We start from the raw sequence: 17,937 nt of genomic DNA, 5'->3' as shown, positions 1-17,937 counted from the left end.
ACACTGCTCCCGGGGCGCCTGTCATGGCTGCCCACTACTCACTAAGGGTTAAAAGCACAGGACACATTTCGTTGTGTGTATCGTGTGCTGTGCTGTGTATCACAATCACTTCACTTTCACTTCATCATTCTACATTTTTTATCATGCCAAAAGTCAAAGCATGTCGATTGTATGATGTAAATCACATTTATTCAACATCTTTTACCTTTATACCCTATATGTTGTGTAGAGTCTAAGTACTTATGCTTTTTTCGGTTCCCACAATGTGCTCCCCATTGGAGTACAATATGGGGGATGTTTTTTTATCCTCCTCTTTTATCCTATTGTAATCCACTCTCTTTTTCTGATCTTTTCCCATAGCTTCCTGACCTGTCCACCCCCAGTGTAGTATGTTGTGTTAATGTATGGTCATTGTCAACGGCCAGGTATCAGTAATACTTATATACTTATAACATCGTTTATTGCAACAGCAATAAAGGGTTCTTTATCTATCTATCTATCTATCCATCTATCTATCTATCAATCTATCCACAAGATGCAAGATTAAGTTTAATCCCTACCTTTAGTCCTGCTCTGTTTCTTCATCACAGGGGAATTAGCTCAAATGGTACAGCGGTCGTTTAGCATATGAGAGGTAGCAGAATCGATTCCTGCATTCTCCACTCTTTTTTTTTCACTTTGATTTGCCTGGACACATTTAATCCTTTATTCAGGAACAACTTCTACCTTGACTCCCATGCTTATGTATTGTCAACAATACATGGATACTTGAGTACATGGGTCCATGTAATTTGATTTCAAAAGGAATCAGTGCCTATATGGGAGTCAAACCCGGTCTAAGACCCGGTCATTATGGTCTAACCAGCTGAGCTTATCGGCCTTGCCTACCTAATAGCTTGGAGGATTGTGGACGATTGTTTGTCAGCTTTTTCACTTTATACACATATTTTATGTTTTATGTTAAAGACATAAATGTGTAATATTAGGTTATGCTTGAAATATTTGCATATTGGTAATCAATGTTTACTTGCAATTTTTGCAATACTGTGGTCTGTAGCAGTCGCCAAAGCATTTCACTGCATATCATGCTCTGTATGACTATGTATGTGACAAATAAAATTTGAATTTGATTTGAAGAGGTAGCGGGATTGATGCCTGTCTTCTCCATGTTAATTTCTTTGAGGCATGGACAAAGTACAATATGTACCTGGTTATATTTGCAGCTTCTTTCGTTGAAGACATCCGTAGCTGATATGAGATGGAAAAATAAATAATAATAATAAAAGAAGTTTAACAGGGGGACAGAGTATAAAGGACAAAAGTAGAAGAAGATATAGACAAATTGACACATTTCCCATATAATATTGATTTCCAAACATTTATGGAGTGTCAGCATGTGTTGCTATAAAGCTCTATGAACTTCAAATGCAGTCTGAATGCGCTACTGTGCTATTCATCACCCCAGACAAGACTCAAATCCAAAACCCCTGGCTTAGGAGGCCAAAAGAGGGGCTCACGTGAGGCCTGTAAACCATTAACATGTTCATTTTAAAGCCTTTCTGCTCATTCAATCTCATTCAAATCTCATCACACTCACTTGAGTTCCCTTAGTGTGAGGGCTAGCTTTATTCATTCTCAAAACAGGACAAGGAAGGAATACACCCAGACAAGGAAGCTTAAGGATATTTTTGTAAAAATGCACTTTAATAGTCAAAATGCACCTTTCACGTTAGTCACACTGAAACAAGAGTGAGTTCACCTGTGTGTTTTCATGTGATTCATGTGATCGTGTGTGTGATCAGTTACAGATCTGCGTCTCTCTATCATTGGTGGGACTGATATGACCTGACTCGAGCCACCCTGACCCTGGTTGCAATCCTCCGGACTGGCCGGGAAGCAGGGTCTCTCTCACACTGCCTCTGACATGCTTCCATAGATGGAAAGTTGTTGTCGTTGCCCTCACAGCCGCCATACCAAAAGTGAGAGCAGCGCCTCAGGGACGAGTCGTAGAAGAAACGAGAAACCCAGTCGTAGCAGGAGCCAGGTGCACGAGGTTGAAAGCAGGCATCACTGCCAACCACAGCCTGAGTCTACAGACAACAACAAATACATACATTTCTAACATATTTTAACCAGATCTATTGTGGTGTTGAACACTTACCTCTCTGTTACCAGACACAGAATGCAGCACTGATGGACCAAAATCAGGACATCCAGCTCGTCCAAAACCTTGTGCTGCGGTGACACCGTCCAAACAGCAGCCATATCTAAAACAGACAAATAACAAGCATTAAACTGATAAGTCTTTGACTGAAACTATGATCCAACTAATTAAGATATTATGAACAATTTGTAAAACAAATATTTAATATAGTAATAGTTTAAAAAGGGGGGATAGCAATAAAAAACTAAATTCATTTAATTCCACTTAGTTGTGTTTTTAAAAACATGAAGTAAATGTCATTGTGAAACACTGCAGTGCAGTACACAGTGCACACAACAAAAGGTGCCCTCTGCTTTTACCATCACATTATTGAGCAGTGGGCAGCCCTGAAAGGCACCTGGGGAGCAGTGTGTGGGGATAGTACTTAGCTCAGTGGCACCTTGGCAGTTCAGGCATCAAACAGGCACCCTTCTAGTTCGTAGTAGCCTAGTGGGAAACACACTCGCTGAAACAGATAAGGCATTGGCCTCCTAAACCAAATATTGTGGGTTCAAGTCCCATCCAGTTTAAGGAGCAGAGTTGTGCAGCGGAAGCATGCTGGGCCCAGAGGTCAATGGATTGAAACCATCCTTGGCTAGATCTGTTACTTCGTTTTTATTAACACCGTGTTGTGCACTGCTGATACCCATTCATATTTATTTATATTAATGTATGCATCTATAAGTAGGAGTTGATTCATAAATGAAAAAGCATGAAATTAAGCATTTTGACTTTACACCGTGTCATTCACTGCTGATGCCCACAGCAATTAAGAGACTTGAACAACTATGGCATTATTCATAAATAAATTAATAATATATCTCTCACACTGACAAGGTTTTGCATTAGATTCATTTGTCATTGAAAATAAAAGCAGCAAGATATCAAAAATTGTACAAGCAATTTGCAGAAGGACCATTAAAAAAGCTAACAGATAAACATGTCAGGGCTGCCACCCACCCGCCAGACCAGCAGAGGGCATGCGGCTGATCCTGGCCCCACTGACCCGGATGTGCTTCCACCCAAGGTCAAACAATCACATGAAATGGCGGCACACAGTGTGCACTCTTCGTCAATTAACCTCACGTCGTAGTAAGACGTTTATCAATCCTGTTGCCCTGAGTTACCGACTGCACAATTCACGGGTTACCCTTGTCTTGCTTCTGTTTGCTCTTGATACCTGGATGATCCTTTAGCTTCTGTCTCTGACACCGCATCTGCCCCTGTGACAACCCGTTTTTGAATGACCAGTCTCCAGAAAGTGACCTTCCACCAGTACTCCACGGCTAGTCCAACTGTTCCTTCTGGCTCTACCTGCATTCCTCCCATCGTAGAGACATCGCGCTGCGCTCACACCGGGTGGAATAATGGACACAAACACTATTGTACTAACTTGAACATAGCCCTTGACATAGCCACAGTCTGGCTAGAACACGCCCCCCAAGTCCAAGGCCATCCCGGAAGGCCCCCCAAGTAAAAGCGTACCCCCGCGTGGCCGCCTGTACTGACTGCCTCTGCCCGAATGTAAGGCCATGGCCTGTCTAACAGCACAGCCGCCTTCCAGGCCTTCGTCTGTGACGTCCTACAGGATCTTCTCAATCACTAAAGCCTTGTTTACATCTAAGAAGCATGTCGCCTGAGCCCTCAATAAGCCTGGTGGGCCCTGACTATGTCCTGTCGTATTGTCCAGGCTCCAGGAACACGACGGCAGGTGCACTCAAGACTAGACAGCGATCACGCCTCAGTTCTGCATCTTGGCAGCGTTCCAGTGGATGCTGCTACAGGAAGTGACAGGAAGTGATCGCAGAACACGCCACGAGCCACCTCCTCCCCTCGTACCGTGGACACACTCCCCAGCCCGTGCCATGTACTGAACCAAAACCAAGCACGCCGCTCTGACTCCCCAACTATGCTGCTCCACACTCCGCACCAAGGCGATGTTAATTCAGGTCGAGTAGCGCCCTCGCTCTCTCCAGCACCCAGGCCTACTAGTGCGAAAGTTTCATATTTGATGAATCTGGGATTAACATTGTAGGTTTTCTGATAGGATATCATAAAAAGGAGATGAATGGTTGTTGGATATAGGAATGGACAGTGGGACAGTAAGGACTGTACCTGGTTCTAACGCAGTCATCAGGCTGACAGCCCAACCCACCCGGGCCACTGGCAGAGGTGTGGCCGTCAGGACAGCAGCCAAAGCGTGACTGGGCACAGTGTGGGCCAATCACAGGCGTGGGACCATAATATGTCCTTTGATCTTGTAGACAAAAAACACACATGTTGATGTAGGGTCCAGTAGAAATAGGCTAACAGGCAAACACTGATCACACACCCAACTGAAGTACCTGTGGTGCCTTCATGCTGATGTGGCACAAACCCTCGCAGCGTGCTCTCATGTCCTCTGGGGTCATGAACACTTGGGACCACTGACAAAGATATTGACTGCATATTACATTTCAATTGCCTGAAATCTGGTTTTATTCTGACAATGTATTGAGAATGTACATGACACACAATTTATCTGCACCACCAGAGGTCCTCAGTGGGTCAAGAAAATGTCTCACCATCAAACATCAGAAGACTCATTACTATGGGCTGTAATTATCGACTGGTAAATTATATTATATTTCGGTCTGATAATTGCATCTCAATATTTTTATATTAATGGTCCACTTTCAATACAGTCATGATGGCTTGTCTTATTTTTTTTTACTCTTCAGTTCACAAAACTACCAGCGCACTCACTCTGCGCTCCAGGACAGGGCTGCATGTTGCACCGCTCCACAGCTGGAGGTTGGGTCTCAGTCGAGCAGCGCTCATCGCCATAGCGATTCTGATCAAAGTCCATGCAAATGACCTCACGCTCCCTACGTCCTGAGCCACAGCTCAGAGAGCACTGAGGGAGACAGATTTGATCTTATTAATATAGATTAAAGGCACAGTCACATGACCAGTTGAATGATGCCACTTTGGAACAGCTGAGACTACAGTTCACCAATGCACACCAATGTATGAAAAAAGGTGTGTGTGAAAGAATAACAGTGTACCAGGGACCAGTCTCCCACGTGGTATTGTAACTGATCTTGGCAAGCAGGTTTCCGACAAATTTTAACTTCTTGTGGGCGTGGCAAATCTCCGCAGGAAGAGTCGGGAAGCCGCTCCCCTCTGGAGCCAACACAGAACACCTCTCTTCTCTGAGTTCCTTCGCCACAGGTTGCAGAACACTGACATCCATAGACACACACACACACACACACACACACACACAGATTAAAGACAGAGTTTTTAAGATTTGTTACTAAAGGCTATAATTTTACTTTACTTTACTTTACTTTACTTTATTTGGCAGACGCTTTTATCCAAAGCGACTTACAATGGGAAGACACCAGCAATTCTCGTTCGATTTCTATAGAATATCAAGTATACAAACTAAGAGCCCTGATAAGGCTTAGACTTGTCATTTTTGCATGTTGTGCTTGGTGCAGTACCGAGGATAAAAATTATTGTGATGAATATGTACACACCTCACTGTAGCTGGACACGCTGTACTCGGCGCAGTGGTGGATGTTGCAGGGTTGCTGGGTGGGCGGGCGGTTCAGGCCCTGATTTCTGCAGTAATGCTCTTCCACCACACGGGGCCCCGCTGAGGCCTCAGACACACATTCAACAGATCGCGTCTGTACCCCACCACCGCACGGTGCAGAGCATTCTGAGAACACGCCCGGCCTGTACCTTTATCACACACATGGAATGTACTCTTATTATAATTATTGTGCATATTGACATTCACTAAACCTTTATTACATACACATAATCAGTCTGAACATAAGCACAAGGACACCTGTATGACTCCAATGCACGAGCTTCAGGGGCGGGGCCAGAGAAGTGAGTGGGAGTGAAGTCGACACCCACAATTTCTCCATGGCTCACAGTCTGAAATGTATGGTTTCAGTATTAAGTATTAACTGGATTTCAGTATTAAGTATTAACTGGATTTCAGTATTATGCTATGTTTGCTGTATATGCGTTGCGCTGTACGCACTCTGCAGATTCCCTCGACACAGATGTCGCTTCGTCCCACGTAGCACGGCGTCCCATCCACCACATTCTGCCGATGGCGATAATAAAAGTTCTCTCCCCTTGGAACGCACACCAGCTCACATGGGTTCGCAGCTGCCGAACACATAAGCTGGATTACCACACCATGTAAAAGTCTCTGTACTTTTTACCACCATGTTTCCTCCATACCTCCATAGTAAGGCAGCCAGGTGTAATGTTTGCCCTGGAAATCCATCCTGTCGAACCGAGAGCACTGCTCTTCGCGGAAATCCCTCGCTCCAGACGGACATTCCTATCACACACAATGGACCCACAATGAAGAACTGCACACCAGCACACAGTGCACACACTTGTATAAGTGCATGTTTGTGTGTGTGAGTACCTGAGTGTTACAGGTGCGGTAGGACCTAGATGGACCAAAACAGTTGTGTCCCCCGTCTGCCCTTTAAGAGTGTAGACACACACAGAGAGACACATAGACATGAAACCCATGTACGATGTGACCACAAAACACAAGCACCACAGAAAAAACACACACCTACCTCTGAGTGATGCAGGTTCTGGTCCTCATGGCAACCCCGGTTCCACAGGTTCTGCTGCACTCTCCATACGGCCCATAGTCACCCCAATAATCATCACTGGGTTGCCTCAACTGACAGACACGCATACACACATTCCCATGCAGGATGGTGGCAGCATACGGAACCAGTATAGCATAGTAAACAGATGCAGTGGTGTGTGTGTGTGTGTGTGTGTGTGTGTGTGACTGTGGTGATCTGCATTTATTCTGAGTTGCACCACAATTCTGGCTCTGCTGTCAAAACCTCTGAGAGCTCTTTCCCACTCCCACAGCTAAAGCTGTACACAAAAATCATTATAACAGCTACATTACGGCAAATTTCATAGAAGGTCTCAAAAAAATCTAAGTAATTATTGCAAAATACAATAACCCGTGTGTGAGTGTGTTGGTTGAGTGCGTGTTACTCACTGAAAGTACTGGACAGGGGGTGAAGAACAGGTAAAGGACACACAGAATCTGCAGGAGCATCATCTAAACGGAGACCCCCCCACACACAAACACACACACACAAAACACACACACACACAAAGCTGAGCAAACGCTAATATTTGCACCGTATGAATAACAACACACAATAAATACACATACCCAACAGAACATTTTTATACCAAATGGGCCATACACACCCCATTTTCCAAAACCGAAACCCTTCACACACATAGTAACAGGTCGTGCACACAAACAATCTTTTACCTTCATCTCTCCTCCTCTCTGCGCCAACACTGAAGAGTTGGAGGCGCTCGGGCTCATTTAACACTTTCTCACTTATCTCTCTCTCTCACACACACAAACACACACACAAACATCTCGGGTTACAGTGAAGCTGCTCGCATGCCCTGTGTGTGTCACTGTTGTGTCTGCTGTGACTTCAAAACTAAGATGCCAAACTTGGAGGACACTGTCTTCTCCTGCTCCAAACCCAGATTCCAAAATAGATCTGTAGTGAAAGTGAAGTGATTGTCATTGTGATACACTGCATCTCATATTTTGGGGGGGGGTTTAACTCGATGTCTTATCGTACTGCAACAACCCATGACTGAATAATTAAATATAAGAGTTACTATTCATTCATATTAGTAAGACCGGATGGATCTGTCAATCTCCAGGCCTCTCAGAGAGCCAGCAGTGTGATTTAGGCCTCCTCAGAAAACGTATGCAAATCTTCAGGATGGAAATTGGCAATGAAACAAAACCAAATTTCATCATATCTACATTTAATCAATACAATCAGTTCATATACAGTGAGCATGTTATAGTAATACAGTTATTGTCTTCCTGAACAAACATATCCATTTAGCCTACAGGGCATAAGAGAAGTTTGTGAGGTTCGAAGACGGTTACATGCTCTACCAGTCCCATTTATAGAAATTTCAGTATGTTCACGTTCCATCATCCAATACCTTTCCAAGACCAGCAGGTGAACTTGTGATACTAAACCGGGCCTTGCACTCGCTCCCAGAGAAATAAGGGACTGGGGGTGGCATTCAGGGCCAAGATAATTAACTCAACTCAAGAAAACAAAGAGCTTAAAGGACACTCCACTGATTCAAAGGACACTGGACAAAAGGTCAGTGAAAGGACATTGACTCCACATAGACACAAGAAATGGAGCAGGGAGTCCAGCTGAAGTCAGGTCCTTCAGAGGAGAGAAAGCACATAATGTAACTGTCTACTGAGAGTTCCATAAAGGACAGTAGGCTGTTAGAGAACATGCAACCACTGCCTTTGGTGAAATTCTAGATCCTAGACATCAGGACATTGGTGTGGAGAGATGTGATGACATGGCATCATTGAAAAAAAAGTCAGTTTAAGACCTGTTTTTGACTTTGAGAACACATCTACCAAAGGCGTCTTAATTCCTGGGAATTGGTCCCTTCCTCTGTTGACTTGTAGACTTTTTGGAATTGGAAAAAGACTATTTTTTACTTTGTTTTCAGCCATTTTTTCACATGCAGTGTGCTGCAAGTGTATGAAATCGACCATCTAGGCAGACAGATATTATCCAGAGGATCAATTATTCCAGATACTATTATTGAATATGAGTCAAATCACACTACCAACACATGCTCCATGTGTTGAACTTCCTGTTAGCATTCTGCTACAAATGCTGCCATGTCTTTCGCAGGAGAACAGGACGGCTTCGGCTGATGACGGTGCTCCATGGATCCGTTGGACCTCAGAGCTGACGGGTGAGTTTCTGGGCCTGACGCTCCTTGGCGTGGAGGGCGTACTGGGTGTCTGTGAGATCCTCCACGGTTTCGATGGTGACGTGCAGGTCTCGCGCCATCTCGCGGAACTTGTGCGCCAGGACGCGGTGCTCGGCCCGCAGCTCGGACACCACGCGGCCCAGCTCGCTGTTTCGGTGGCCGCACCACGCCCGCAGCGCCTCCAGCTCGGTGACCAGCGACTCCATGCGGCTCACGAGTACCTCCAACGTGGTGTCCACGCCGCTGAGCGCCTGGGACTGGATCTGACGCTGGCCGCCGACCATAGCGATCCTCACCAAAACTTGCAGACGCTTCAGGTCAATGCCAAAGGCACAGAGGAACACACACTAGTGCACTCACATACAGCAACACACACTCCACAAAACACAAACCAACAGGGAGGAAGCAGTCGGACGTCTCTGCCTGCTGATGCCGGCTCCAGGAGATACACCAGGACGGTAATCCCCCCCTCTCCATTGTCCCCATGGGGTTCCAGCCATCCTGAGACTCTCTTTAATCCTCAAACACACTCACACACAGGGTCAGACTTGCTCACAGTCGGGATTTGTTGTGTCGGATCAGCAGATTAGCCCGGTGTTCACGGGGCTCGCCACGAGCAACGTCAAACGTCAGCAAAATAAATGGCGAGTTGAAGGTTCTACTCAGTGGTGGAGTGGATGCCTTATGTCGGAAAGATTAGATGATTTACACTCAGAATTTCCACAGCTGGTCAGTTATACGGTAAAAAACGGGGTGATCAGAGTATCTGCTGAAATGAAGAAGCCACCAGCGGTGCCACATTGCATTCAAAGTCCAAAAGGAGGCCGGAATCGATGGTTACAGATATAAAGATGGCATTGTCCAGGCTTTCTGGTCGGTGCTTTCGGTGTGATGTCAGAGGACAGTGAAGCCAATTTCCAGTCTTTAACCTCCCGTCTGCTCCGACACACACCACTAAGCCACTTACTGCCCACGTGAGGGTGTGTGTGTGTGTGTGTGTGTGTGTGTGTGCGTGACAGAGTGGGGACGCGGGAATGGACGGAAGAGACGGACAGGATGCGAGAAAAAGAGTGAGAGAGGCCGAAACGGAGAGAATGGCATGCGGAGCAGAGGGACGGGAGTGTGTGGGTGATAATTTCAGTGTTGGTGTGTGAGGGTGTTTTGCGGTGTGCGAATGTGTGCAGGTGATAATTGTGTGCTGCGGGTGAATGTGATATTTTTGTCATGGAAACAGATCCTATTTCTGTTCTCTCCTCTGTTCGCTCCAGTTTAAAATGTTTTATGGTAATATCAAATACAGTTTTATTTTTTTCCATTCTTGCAATAAAGACTGCATTAAATTACAGTAATATTGTAAAAACGCCGATAAAAATACAACTCATGTACTGCCTTAATGAATTTCATTCAATCATTTTCAGAAGTAAAATGTTTTTTGCGTCCTCTGCCTGCATTTAATTCCACTCTGCGTGAGAAGAATATAATTTCCTCGGGAGTTATGGTTGGAAGATTTCAGCTTTTTGTTCTGGTAATAGTCAGTCTGATCACCCAGGGGCTAAATCTGCGGACCAGGGATGTGCATCACACACACACACAGCAGCAGCAGCATGTGGAAGCAATATAAGGGGTAAACATTTTAATTGTTGTGTGTGAGGTTGGTGATGTTCACCTCAATCCTGGCCCTGCTGTCAAAACCTCTGAGTCCAAAAATATCATCTTCTTTATATTTATACACTCAAACAGCACCATGTGCAATTTTACTGGTTCTCCTAGTCTGATGGATGATAAACAGAAAGAATACTATTGAACAAGGTACTGATGCACACATATAAAAGTATATGTATTAATTTGTGTACATTAATTTGTCTCCTTTTGGCTGCTTCCATCAGGGGTCACCACAGAAGATCAACTGGCCTAGTTTTCTGCACAAAGATTTGGCAAAAGTTTTACGCCGGATGCCCTTCATGGCGAAAACCTCTCCATTTTCTCGGCCTTGGGATCGGATGGGTTATTAATTAGCATGTCTTGTGAAATGTGTATTGGTTTAGGTGCAGTGCTGCCACACCACCAGCAGAGGGCACTGAGAGAAAATGCAGGGTAACACATCCAAAAGTGTAATGAAAGTGTGAAGTGTAAATGAATGATTTTAAATTTAATTTTTTTAGTTGCTCTGCTTGTTACAAGCCTACTCAGCTATTGCACTTTAGCCAAACCCAAAGCAAACCCTTTGCATTTTGGGGAAACCTCCACATCTCCACTGATGGGCAGCCGCTATCTTGATGATGTGGCGGTGGCCAGTTTATAAATAACTCATAATGTCACATGGAGAGCGCCCTCTTGTGGTCTTGTCGTTTTAAATGGGCCTTCACTGGGTCTAAATTCTGTCTCCTGACTTGACTGTCATTTCTTGTGACCCTTGTATACATGGACCGGGTATACGTCCCCGTGCTACTGCTCCATAAAAGCGCAGCTATATATAAAAAATCAAGACTTCGAAAATGAGCTCAGAAGAGATAACAACACTGTTTACTCCACACGTGCCGTATGAGATGGATAACACTTAAAAGAAAGAGCTCTCACCAGCATGCAGTGAAGAGACGTTAATCCTCTCATCCGATTACAGCCTCTTAATCCTGTCAACCAGATTACAGCCCCTTGCTTAATCCTCAGATTACACCATATTTTTCATAATCCCATTATGATCTGATTACACCTCCCGTTTTATTACGATGCTGAAACTTTTCAGAGTGGGCCCCACCCCTCAATACTAGAAGTATAATTCACTGCAGATAAGATTTCTGCCATGTGGTTCTAGTAAAGTAATAGAAGACAAAAATATTCTGGTCCAAAAAGTAATCAGTCCTGCAGATGTTTACATCCCCAAAGGCTCAATTCCAGATCCTTTCATTTTGTTAATTTGTTTGAATTATTTTTTTTTAATGTGTGTTTGAAACAAATAAGGAAAAACAAAGAATGAATCAACAGGAAATATATATATACAAAAATCTTTATTTCCCATGACAGTGACACTGGATGAAATGAGAGGGAATTCTGGCACGACAGTGGATTAAATACAATTACAAAAATGTAATGTAAAAAATAAAAAAAAAACATTCCTGCTGCTTTCTCTGGCTGACTGTATTGGGGGAAAAAAAAAGTTTAAATTCTGAGTGGGTAAGAAAAAAACCAACAAGACTTAAAAATTTAAAAAGCTACAAACTAAAGGGCTGGATGCCAGCCCTTTTCAGCCACCCACTTCCTCCCCTTCTCTCCCTCACACACATTCACGAATACAAAAGGAGGAGGACGAGCTCAGTCCCACAGTTTGATCTGTCCATCCCAGCCGCAGGTGATTACTTTGGACGTCTCGTGTGGGTGCCAGAGTGCACTGATGCACACTTTATCGTGGGCCTTAATCCGATGGTACAGCTTAGTTGTCTTCCAGTCCCAAATATTCAACTTCCCGTCCGCATCTCCAGACACCACATAACTAGAGGGACAGGGAGACAAATTCGCATTTTAAAAATCAGCTTGGAAAAAAAACTGATCGGGTTTGCAATTAGATGGAAAGAGCATTCTTCAAGACAAACACACACACACACTCACCTCATATCAGGGGAGAAGTCCACCTGGCAGGCGTACCCTGCCACCATGTGGCCCTTAAACACCTTCTTCTTGTTAAGGCGGAACCGGTTTTGGGCCCCGAAGATCAGGATCTGATTATCCATGGACTGGCAGGCCAGCCACTTTCCTACACACACACACACACACACACTTACATAATTACCCAGACACACACACAGATTGGTGCACATACACACACATCTAACAACCACAAGGTGACACCTCCCACTATAAATGATGGTGTCATAAATAACCACTGGCAGACAATATCGTGTGGAGAAGAAAGTTGAATGTGTTTACTGATGGCTACTCACCGTTGGGTGACAGCGTGACTGCCGGCATCGAGTGCATGCTGGGCTCTGCGATGTATTTGAAGTCCACAGGAATGTCCCTGTAATGCACATCCGTCCGTCGCACATAAATACCAGCACACATATATACGGGTGCCACACCCGTATTGCAACACGACATGGTTCTTTAAGGTGCCGCTCACCATTCCCACACTCTCAGACTCTTGTCGTCCGACGTGCTGACAAAACGCCGGTTCTCGTCCACAAACGTGATCGTGTTGACAGCGCCCAGATGCCGGTCGTACTCTTGTACCACCTCGCCGGAGCGAACGTCCCACTGAAGAGACACGCGTCTGAGCATCAACTCCCCATCGGCAGAGCAAAAATCCGGAGCTGGTACCATGACAACATGCCCTCACCTGCACAATCTTCTTGTCGGACATTCCAGCTACAAAGAGGTTCTGCTTGTCCTCATCTGGGTTAAACTTCACACAGTACGGAACCTTCCTGTTTGTGAAGCGTGATATACACTGACCTGCAAGGAACACAAGCATGGGTGCGGTTTCCAGCATAACAATGTGTGTGTGTGAGTTGGGGGGTGTAATGGTCTCACCTGTCTCAGAGTCCCACAGCTTTATGTAGCGGTCATACGCAGCACTGAGGAACTTCGTTCCAACATTATTGAAGCACACGTCACGGACGGCCTTACTGTGACCTGGAGGAAATAAATGGCACATTAAAGATTCCAATGTAATAAATTAAACAGGAAAGAGTGACCAGTCGATACGTTCCACAGATCCATGTTCCATAATGCCAGGGGATTGTCACCCTCCGCACGACGTCCACTTGTATCAAATCTTCATAATTGCTGCTCGCCTACATCGCCATGTCTAGTTCTGAATTAGTTCTGCCATCAGAGCAGCTCCATCACCTCCTCTCTCATGAAGACTCGTGTCCTATCCAGAGCGCCTTACAGTCAGTAGTCACAGGGACTGTCTTGCTCAGGGAGCAAGCGGTTAAGGAAGTGGCCCCGTAATCAGAAGGTTGCCGGTTCGAATCCTGATCTGCCAAGGTGCCACTGAGCAAAGCACCGTGCCCACAATGCCTGTCATGGCTGCCCACTGCTCACTCAGGGTCATGGGTTAAATGCAGAGGACATATTTCATTGTGTGCACCGTGTGCTGTGCTGCTGTGTATGACAAGTGACAATCACTTCACCTTTTTTAAGTACATTTCTTGCTTTAATGACAGCGCTGTGTAACTGCTTGGTGACCCGCGTGCACGATTACGGTCCTCACATGTACGAATTGGGGCTACTGCCATTTCGAATTATACAGCACGTCGGTGATCACTAACACAGCCTGGACGCTCTTCCCTGGTCGCTGCGACAACAGTAACCAGGGCGACAGAGATGTGACTAGCCACACACTTGCTCGCTAATATGACTGTAGAATAGCTACGGCATTCACACAATTACCAGCATGTTCCACTCACACTCTTGCATTTAGAGGGGACTCACTAAACCCATTTAAAAACCAGGTCGCTGTTAGAAAACAGATGGACAGAATTTAACATTTTTGGGTCAATGGTGGATGCAGGCAGCTACCAATAAACCCGTAATAAATAAATAATGCTCTAAACTGCAAGGACTGTTGAACTAATTCCTTAAATTAAATATTTATGCAATGATTATTGTTAACCATTCTGAGTTTAAAGACTTTGTATCCGTATCTGTGCTGCGGACACAAAACCGTTCGTCCTTCCAGCCAAATCAACTCGGGTACGGGCCGAAGTGTTTCTGTTCTGCTGACGAAGGGGGCTCGACACACAATTCATATTTAATGTGTGTGTGTGTGTATGTGGGGGGGGGGGAATAAAAACAAGCCAACACACTCACCAATAAAGGTCCGTAAGCACCTCCGCTCATTGTAGACCTCCCACAGCTACACACGGACAGGGGGACGCAGCAGAATAAGTTAGGAAATGTCCTTCCTTTGTGTGTGTCCATGTATGTATACTTGCTTGTGTGTGTGTGTGTGTACCTACCTTGATCTTGCAGTCCATAGAGCATGACAGCAACAAGTGACCAGAGCCAGGAAACAAACGAATAGCGCTGACACCCTGTTTAGAGCATAAAAGCGATTCTGGTTATTCTGAAACCCCTTTAAAAGGTTAAAAGATTATCTTGAATGACAGACAGTCAGCAGTCAGAGCATCATGATAATATCACAGTGACCTGGCTGGAATGGCAATATGACCGAACAACTTCATTTTTTAATAGCATGAGAAAATAAAAGAAGTGTAAATGTAGAAGGCAGGGCCTTTGCAAACCTTGGTATGTCCGGTCCAGACATGTAGCTGCTTCTTGGGCAGGTAGCACTTATCTGGCATTTCGCTCGAGCGCAGATTAACCCCCACGTCTTGAGGGATGTGCAGGTAAGAGCGGCCCTGGTAGTCATACATATCCTTAACTACAGGGACAGGAGGGGAAAAAATTATATATTTATACACACACACACACTTAATTTAAATGCTTCCAAACTTCTGCACACAAACACAATGTTGTCTAATATACCATGGAGTATGGTCTTCTCCTCTGCTGGTGCATCTTCCTCATTCCTCCCTCTCTTCAGACGCTTTGCCAGGATTTCATCCAACTCCTTCTTCTCATCCTGAAACACAAAACAAAAAATCACAAGTTAACCCAACACACACTCACTGCACAACTCGCAATGTGCTCTCACTGCAGTCATCGCAGGCTAAAAGGCCCTCTGATACAAGAAGTAGATTTAACATGTATAGCGGGACCCCAAAACCAGGTCTCACCTCTGAAGGTTTGGCCCCATCCTTCTCATCCTGATATTTAGCCCACGGGCCCAGGAACCCATCCAGGTCGGCTGCGTCGCCTCCTTTCACCTTTTTCCTCTTTTCAGTTTTCTTTGCACCACTTTCAAACACTGTGAGGCCTGCAGGGCACAATACAGTTTGTTTGAACGCACACAACACACATACAACCTTTCAAAATGACTTTGTATTACAGACCTATTAGTAGTTTCAATAGACATCAGGACAAAAAAAAAAAAAAATAAAAAAAACCACCATCCTGCTAACCTTTATTCTTTTCTGCCTCCTCCACTGCTCCAATGTAGCTACTTGAGGACAGGTTTGTGTCAACTGAGGGGTCCAGGGCATAACCTTGAAACAGAACGGACTTTCATTGCAATCCCTCACATATGCAGCTTGACGAGGAAAACAACACACTTAAAACCTGCATGCTTTACCGAAAGTAGAAAAGGTTCGCCGCTGCTGTTCAAACATGAAGTCGTTCACGTGGGCAGGTTCCGCATAGCCAGACAGCATGTTCCTGGGCGCTGCCATCTGCTGTGTTCTGAATGGGTTTGCTGGTCCGAACTGCATAAATACGTAATGAGTTGGTAAACAAACACCATGGACACGGAATGGCTTTAACAGCTATACGAAACCTCTTACCTCTGGCGCAAACATGGTTTCAAACGTGGGATTGTAATTGACTTCTTTTAGCGATGGGTCCAGATGTAAGCCAGTCAAAACATCCTCCTACAACGTAGGAACATTTCAGCGACATTTAACACAGTCTGATGCAAAAGCCAGCACTGACGCAAAAGCTGCAGATCACCTGACACAGACACGTGCTTATTGATGTACAACAGCAAAGAAAAGAGAGTTAAAACAGACCAAAACCAAAAAGTCAGAACCAGCACTGATCGCTCGGCCAGCCAACCATCCCGGTATAGTGGTTACAGCGGCTTGGTAATGCGGATATCGAGACTCGGACGATTCGCAAGCGTTGCCAGATTGGCCGTTTTTTTAATTCAACTTTAGGTTTCTTCCAAATCACAAGCAACAGTTACGGAATTCTCTGTTTGTGAGAGAAATTCACCTCACCTGTAAACTAAGTATTCAAGGTGTAGGTGAAATGACTGCCACACTCTTCACTGACAAGTCTGAGCCTTATCAGGGTTCTTAGTTTGTAAACTCAATATTCTATAGAAATCGAACGAGAATTGCTGGTGTCTTCCTCTTGTAAGTCGCTTTGGATAAAAGTGTCTGCTAAATAAAGTAAAGTAAAGACAGTCCTGTCCATTGTGAGCAGTGTGTGGAGACAGCGCTTTGCTTAGTGGCACCTTGGTGGTCCGGGATTCGAACCTGCAACTATCCGATTACAAATCCTTACCTTAAATTTTCAATCCCTGTCGCACTGCTGTTATCGCACAGTCTCAGTCCACCAACGTATTATTGCTTAAACAAACGTGTCACAGATTGCCGACAATCGTTTCCTATTGCGGGGACACGTAGTTGTAACAACAATAAAGGTGGCTTAAACGACATTTTACGTTTAGGGCATTTATCAGACGCCCTTTTCCAGAGCGATTTACAATCAGTAGTTACAGGGACAGTCCCCCCCTGGAGACACTCAGGGTTAAGTGTCTTGTTCAGGGACACAATGGTAGTAAGTGGGGTTTGAACCTGGGTCTTCTGGTTCATAGGCGAGTATGTTACACGCTAGGCTACTACCACCTACCAAACGACCCCCGAATCCCGACTACTCCATAACAATCATTATGGTGGTACCATTAAACAATCTTAGACTACTGCTGCAGAACAGCAGCTGCGACGTATATCTTTTAGTTTATAAATGTTTGGAAGTACTGGCGCGAGCCCAGGCAACGCTGGCGTTAGCAATAGCGTTAGCATTTGCACAAGCCGCTTACCTTCACGGCGACTTCTGGCGCTGAATTCAGCAGCGCCAAGGACGTCGACGTACACGACCGCAGGGGTTTCAAATGGGCCACGGCGTCTGGATCCACCCTTTCGGGGCTAGCGTTGGATGCGGACTCATTTTCGGAGTCAGAATCGGCGCTGTAAGAAACGAGGGAACCCACCGAGGCCGCCATCTTGAATGTTGTGGCCTTCAAGCCGGAAATGATGTAACACAAG

The 17,937-nt window shown here is 45.1% G+C and overlaps 2 protein-coding genes across 3 annotated transcripts; both read right to left on the bottom strand.

Annotated features, from left to right (window-relative positions):
- Positions 1–1,683: 1,683 nt before the first annotated feature.
- Positions 1,684–7,650, bottom strand: LOC114803138 (papilin-like). 2 transcript variants are annotated; one of them, XM_029002503.1, is made up of 14 exons: positions 7,536–7,650; positions 7,251–7,313; positions 6,805–6,914; positions 6,645–6,705; positions 6,452–6,554; positions 6,246–6,376; positions 6,045–6,136; positions 5,728–5,935; positions 5,251–5,427; positions 4,949–5,099; positions 4,549–4,629; positions 4,319–4,460; positions 2,162–2,267; positions 1,684–2,090 (listed from the first exon to the last, which is right to left on the bottom strand). In XM_029002503.1, exons 1-14 carry the CDS (start codon positions 7,590–7,592, stop codon positions 1,824–1,826), a joined length of 1,749 nt encoding a protein of 582 aa, XP_028858336.1. In that variant the 5' UTR covers positions 7,593–7,650; the 3' UTR covers positions 1,684–1,823. The 2 variants fall into 2 exon arrangements, with proteins under 2 accessions (XP_028858336.1, XP_028858337.1); XM_029002504.1 differs by lacking the exons at positions 1,684–2,090; positions 2,162–2,267 and adding an exon at positions 2,500–2,650.
- Positions 7,651–12,035: 4,385 nt separating this feature from the next.
- LOC114803140 (pre-mRNA-processing factor 17-like) lies at positions 12,036–17,930 on the bottom strand. Its single transcript, XM_029002505.1, has 15 exons — positions 17,712–17,930; positions 16,450–16,536; positions 16,242–16,371; positions 16,072–16,155; positions 15,787–15,926; positions 15,536–15,632; positions 15,292–15,431; positions 15,007–15,081; positions 14,858–14,903; positions 13,574–13,675; positions 13,380–13,495; positions 13,164–13,297; positions 12,985–13,061; positions 12,653–12,797; positions 12,036–12,536 (listed from the first exon to the last, which is right to left on the bottom strand). The coding sequence occupies exons 1-15, from the start codon at positions 17,892–17,894 to the stop codon at positions 12,359–12,361; spliced, it is 1,734 nt and encodes a 577-aa protein (XP_028858338.1). The 5' UTR covers positions 17,895–17,930; the 3' UTR covers positions 12,036–12,358.
- Positions 17,931–17,937: the final 7 nt, after the last annotated feature.

The sequence above is a fragment of the Denticeps clupeoides genome, chromosome 14 (assembly GCF_900700375.1).
Source record: "Denticeps clupeoides chromosome 14, fDenClu1.1, whole genome shotgun sequence".
NCBI classification, from domain to species: Eukaryota; Metazoa; Chordata; class Actinopteri; order Clupeiformes; family Denticipitidae; genus Denticeps; species Denticeps clupeoides.
This window is presented reverse-complemented; position numbering and strand designations above follow the sequence as displayed.

Excerpts from the sequence above, each read along its gene's own strand:
- LOC114803138 (XM_029002503.1), bottom strand. The coding sequence starts at position 7,592 with ATGAGCCCGAGCGCCTCCAACTCTTCAGTGTTGGCGCAGAGAGGAGGA. Across the intron at positions 6,706-6,804 it reads AGAACCTGCATCACTCAGAG|GGCAGACGGGGGACACAACT; the intron begins GTAGGTGTGTGT and ends ACACTCTTAAAG. Across the intron at positions 2,091-2,161 it reads CTGTGTCTGGTAACAGAGAG|ACTCAGGCTGTGGTTGGCAG; the intron begins GTAAGTGTTCAA and ends TGTTGTCTGTAG.
- LOC114803140 (XM_029002505.1), bottom strand. The coding sequence starts at position 17,894 with ATGGCGGCCTCGGTGGGTTCCCTCGTTTCTTACAGCGCCGATTCTGAC. Across the intron at positions 13,298-13,379 it reads CCGACAAGAAGATTGTGCAG|TGGGACGTTCGCTCCGGCGA; the intron begins GTGAGGGCATGT and ends GTGTCTCTTCAG. Across the intron at positions 12,537-12,652 it reads GACTTCTCCCCTGATATGAG|TTATGTGGTGTCTGGAGATG; the intron begins GTGAGTGTGTGT and ends CTGTCCCTCTAG.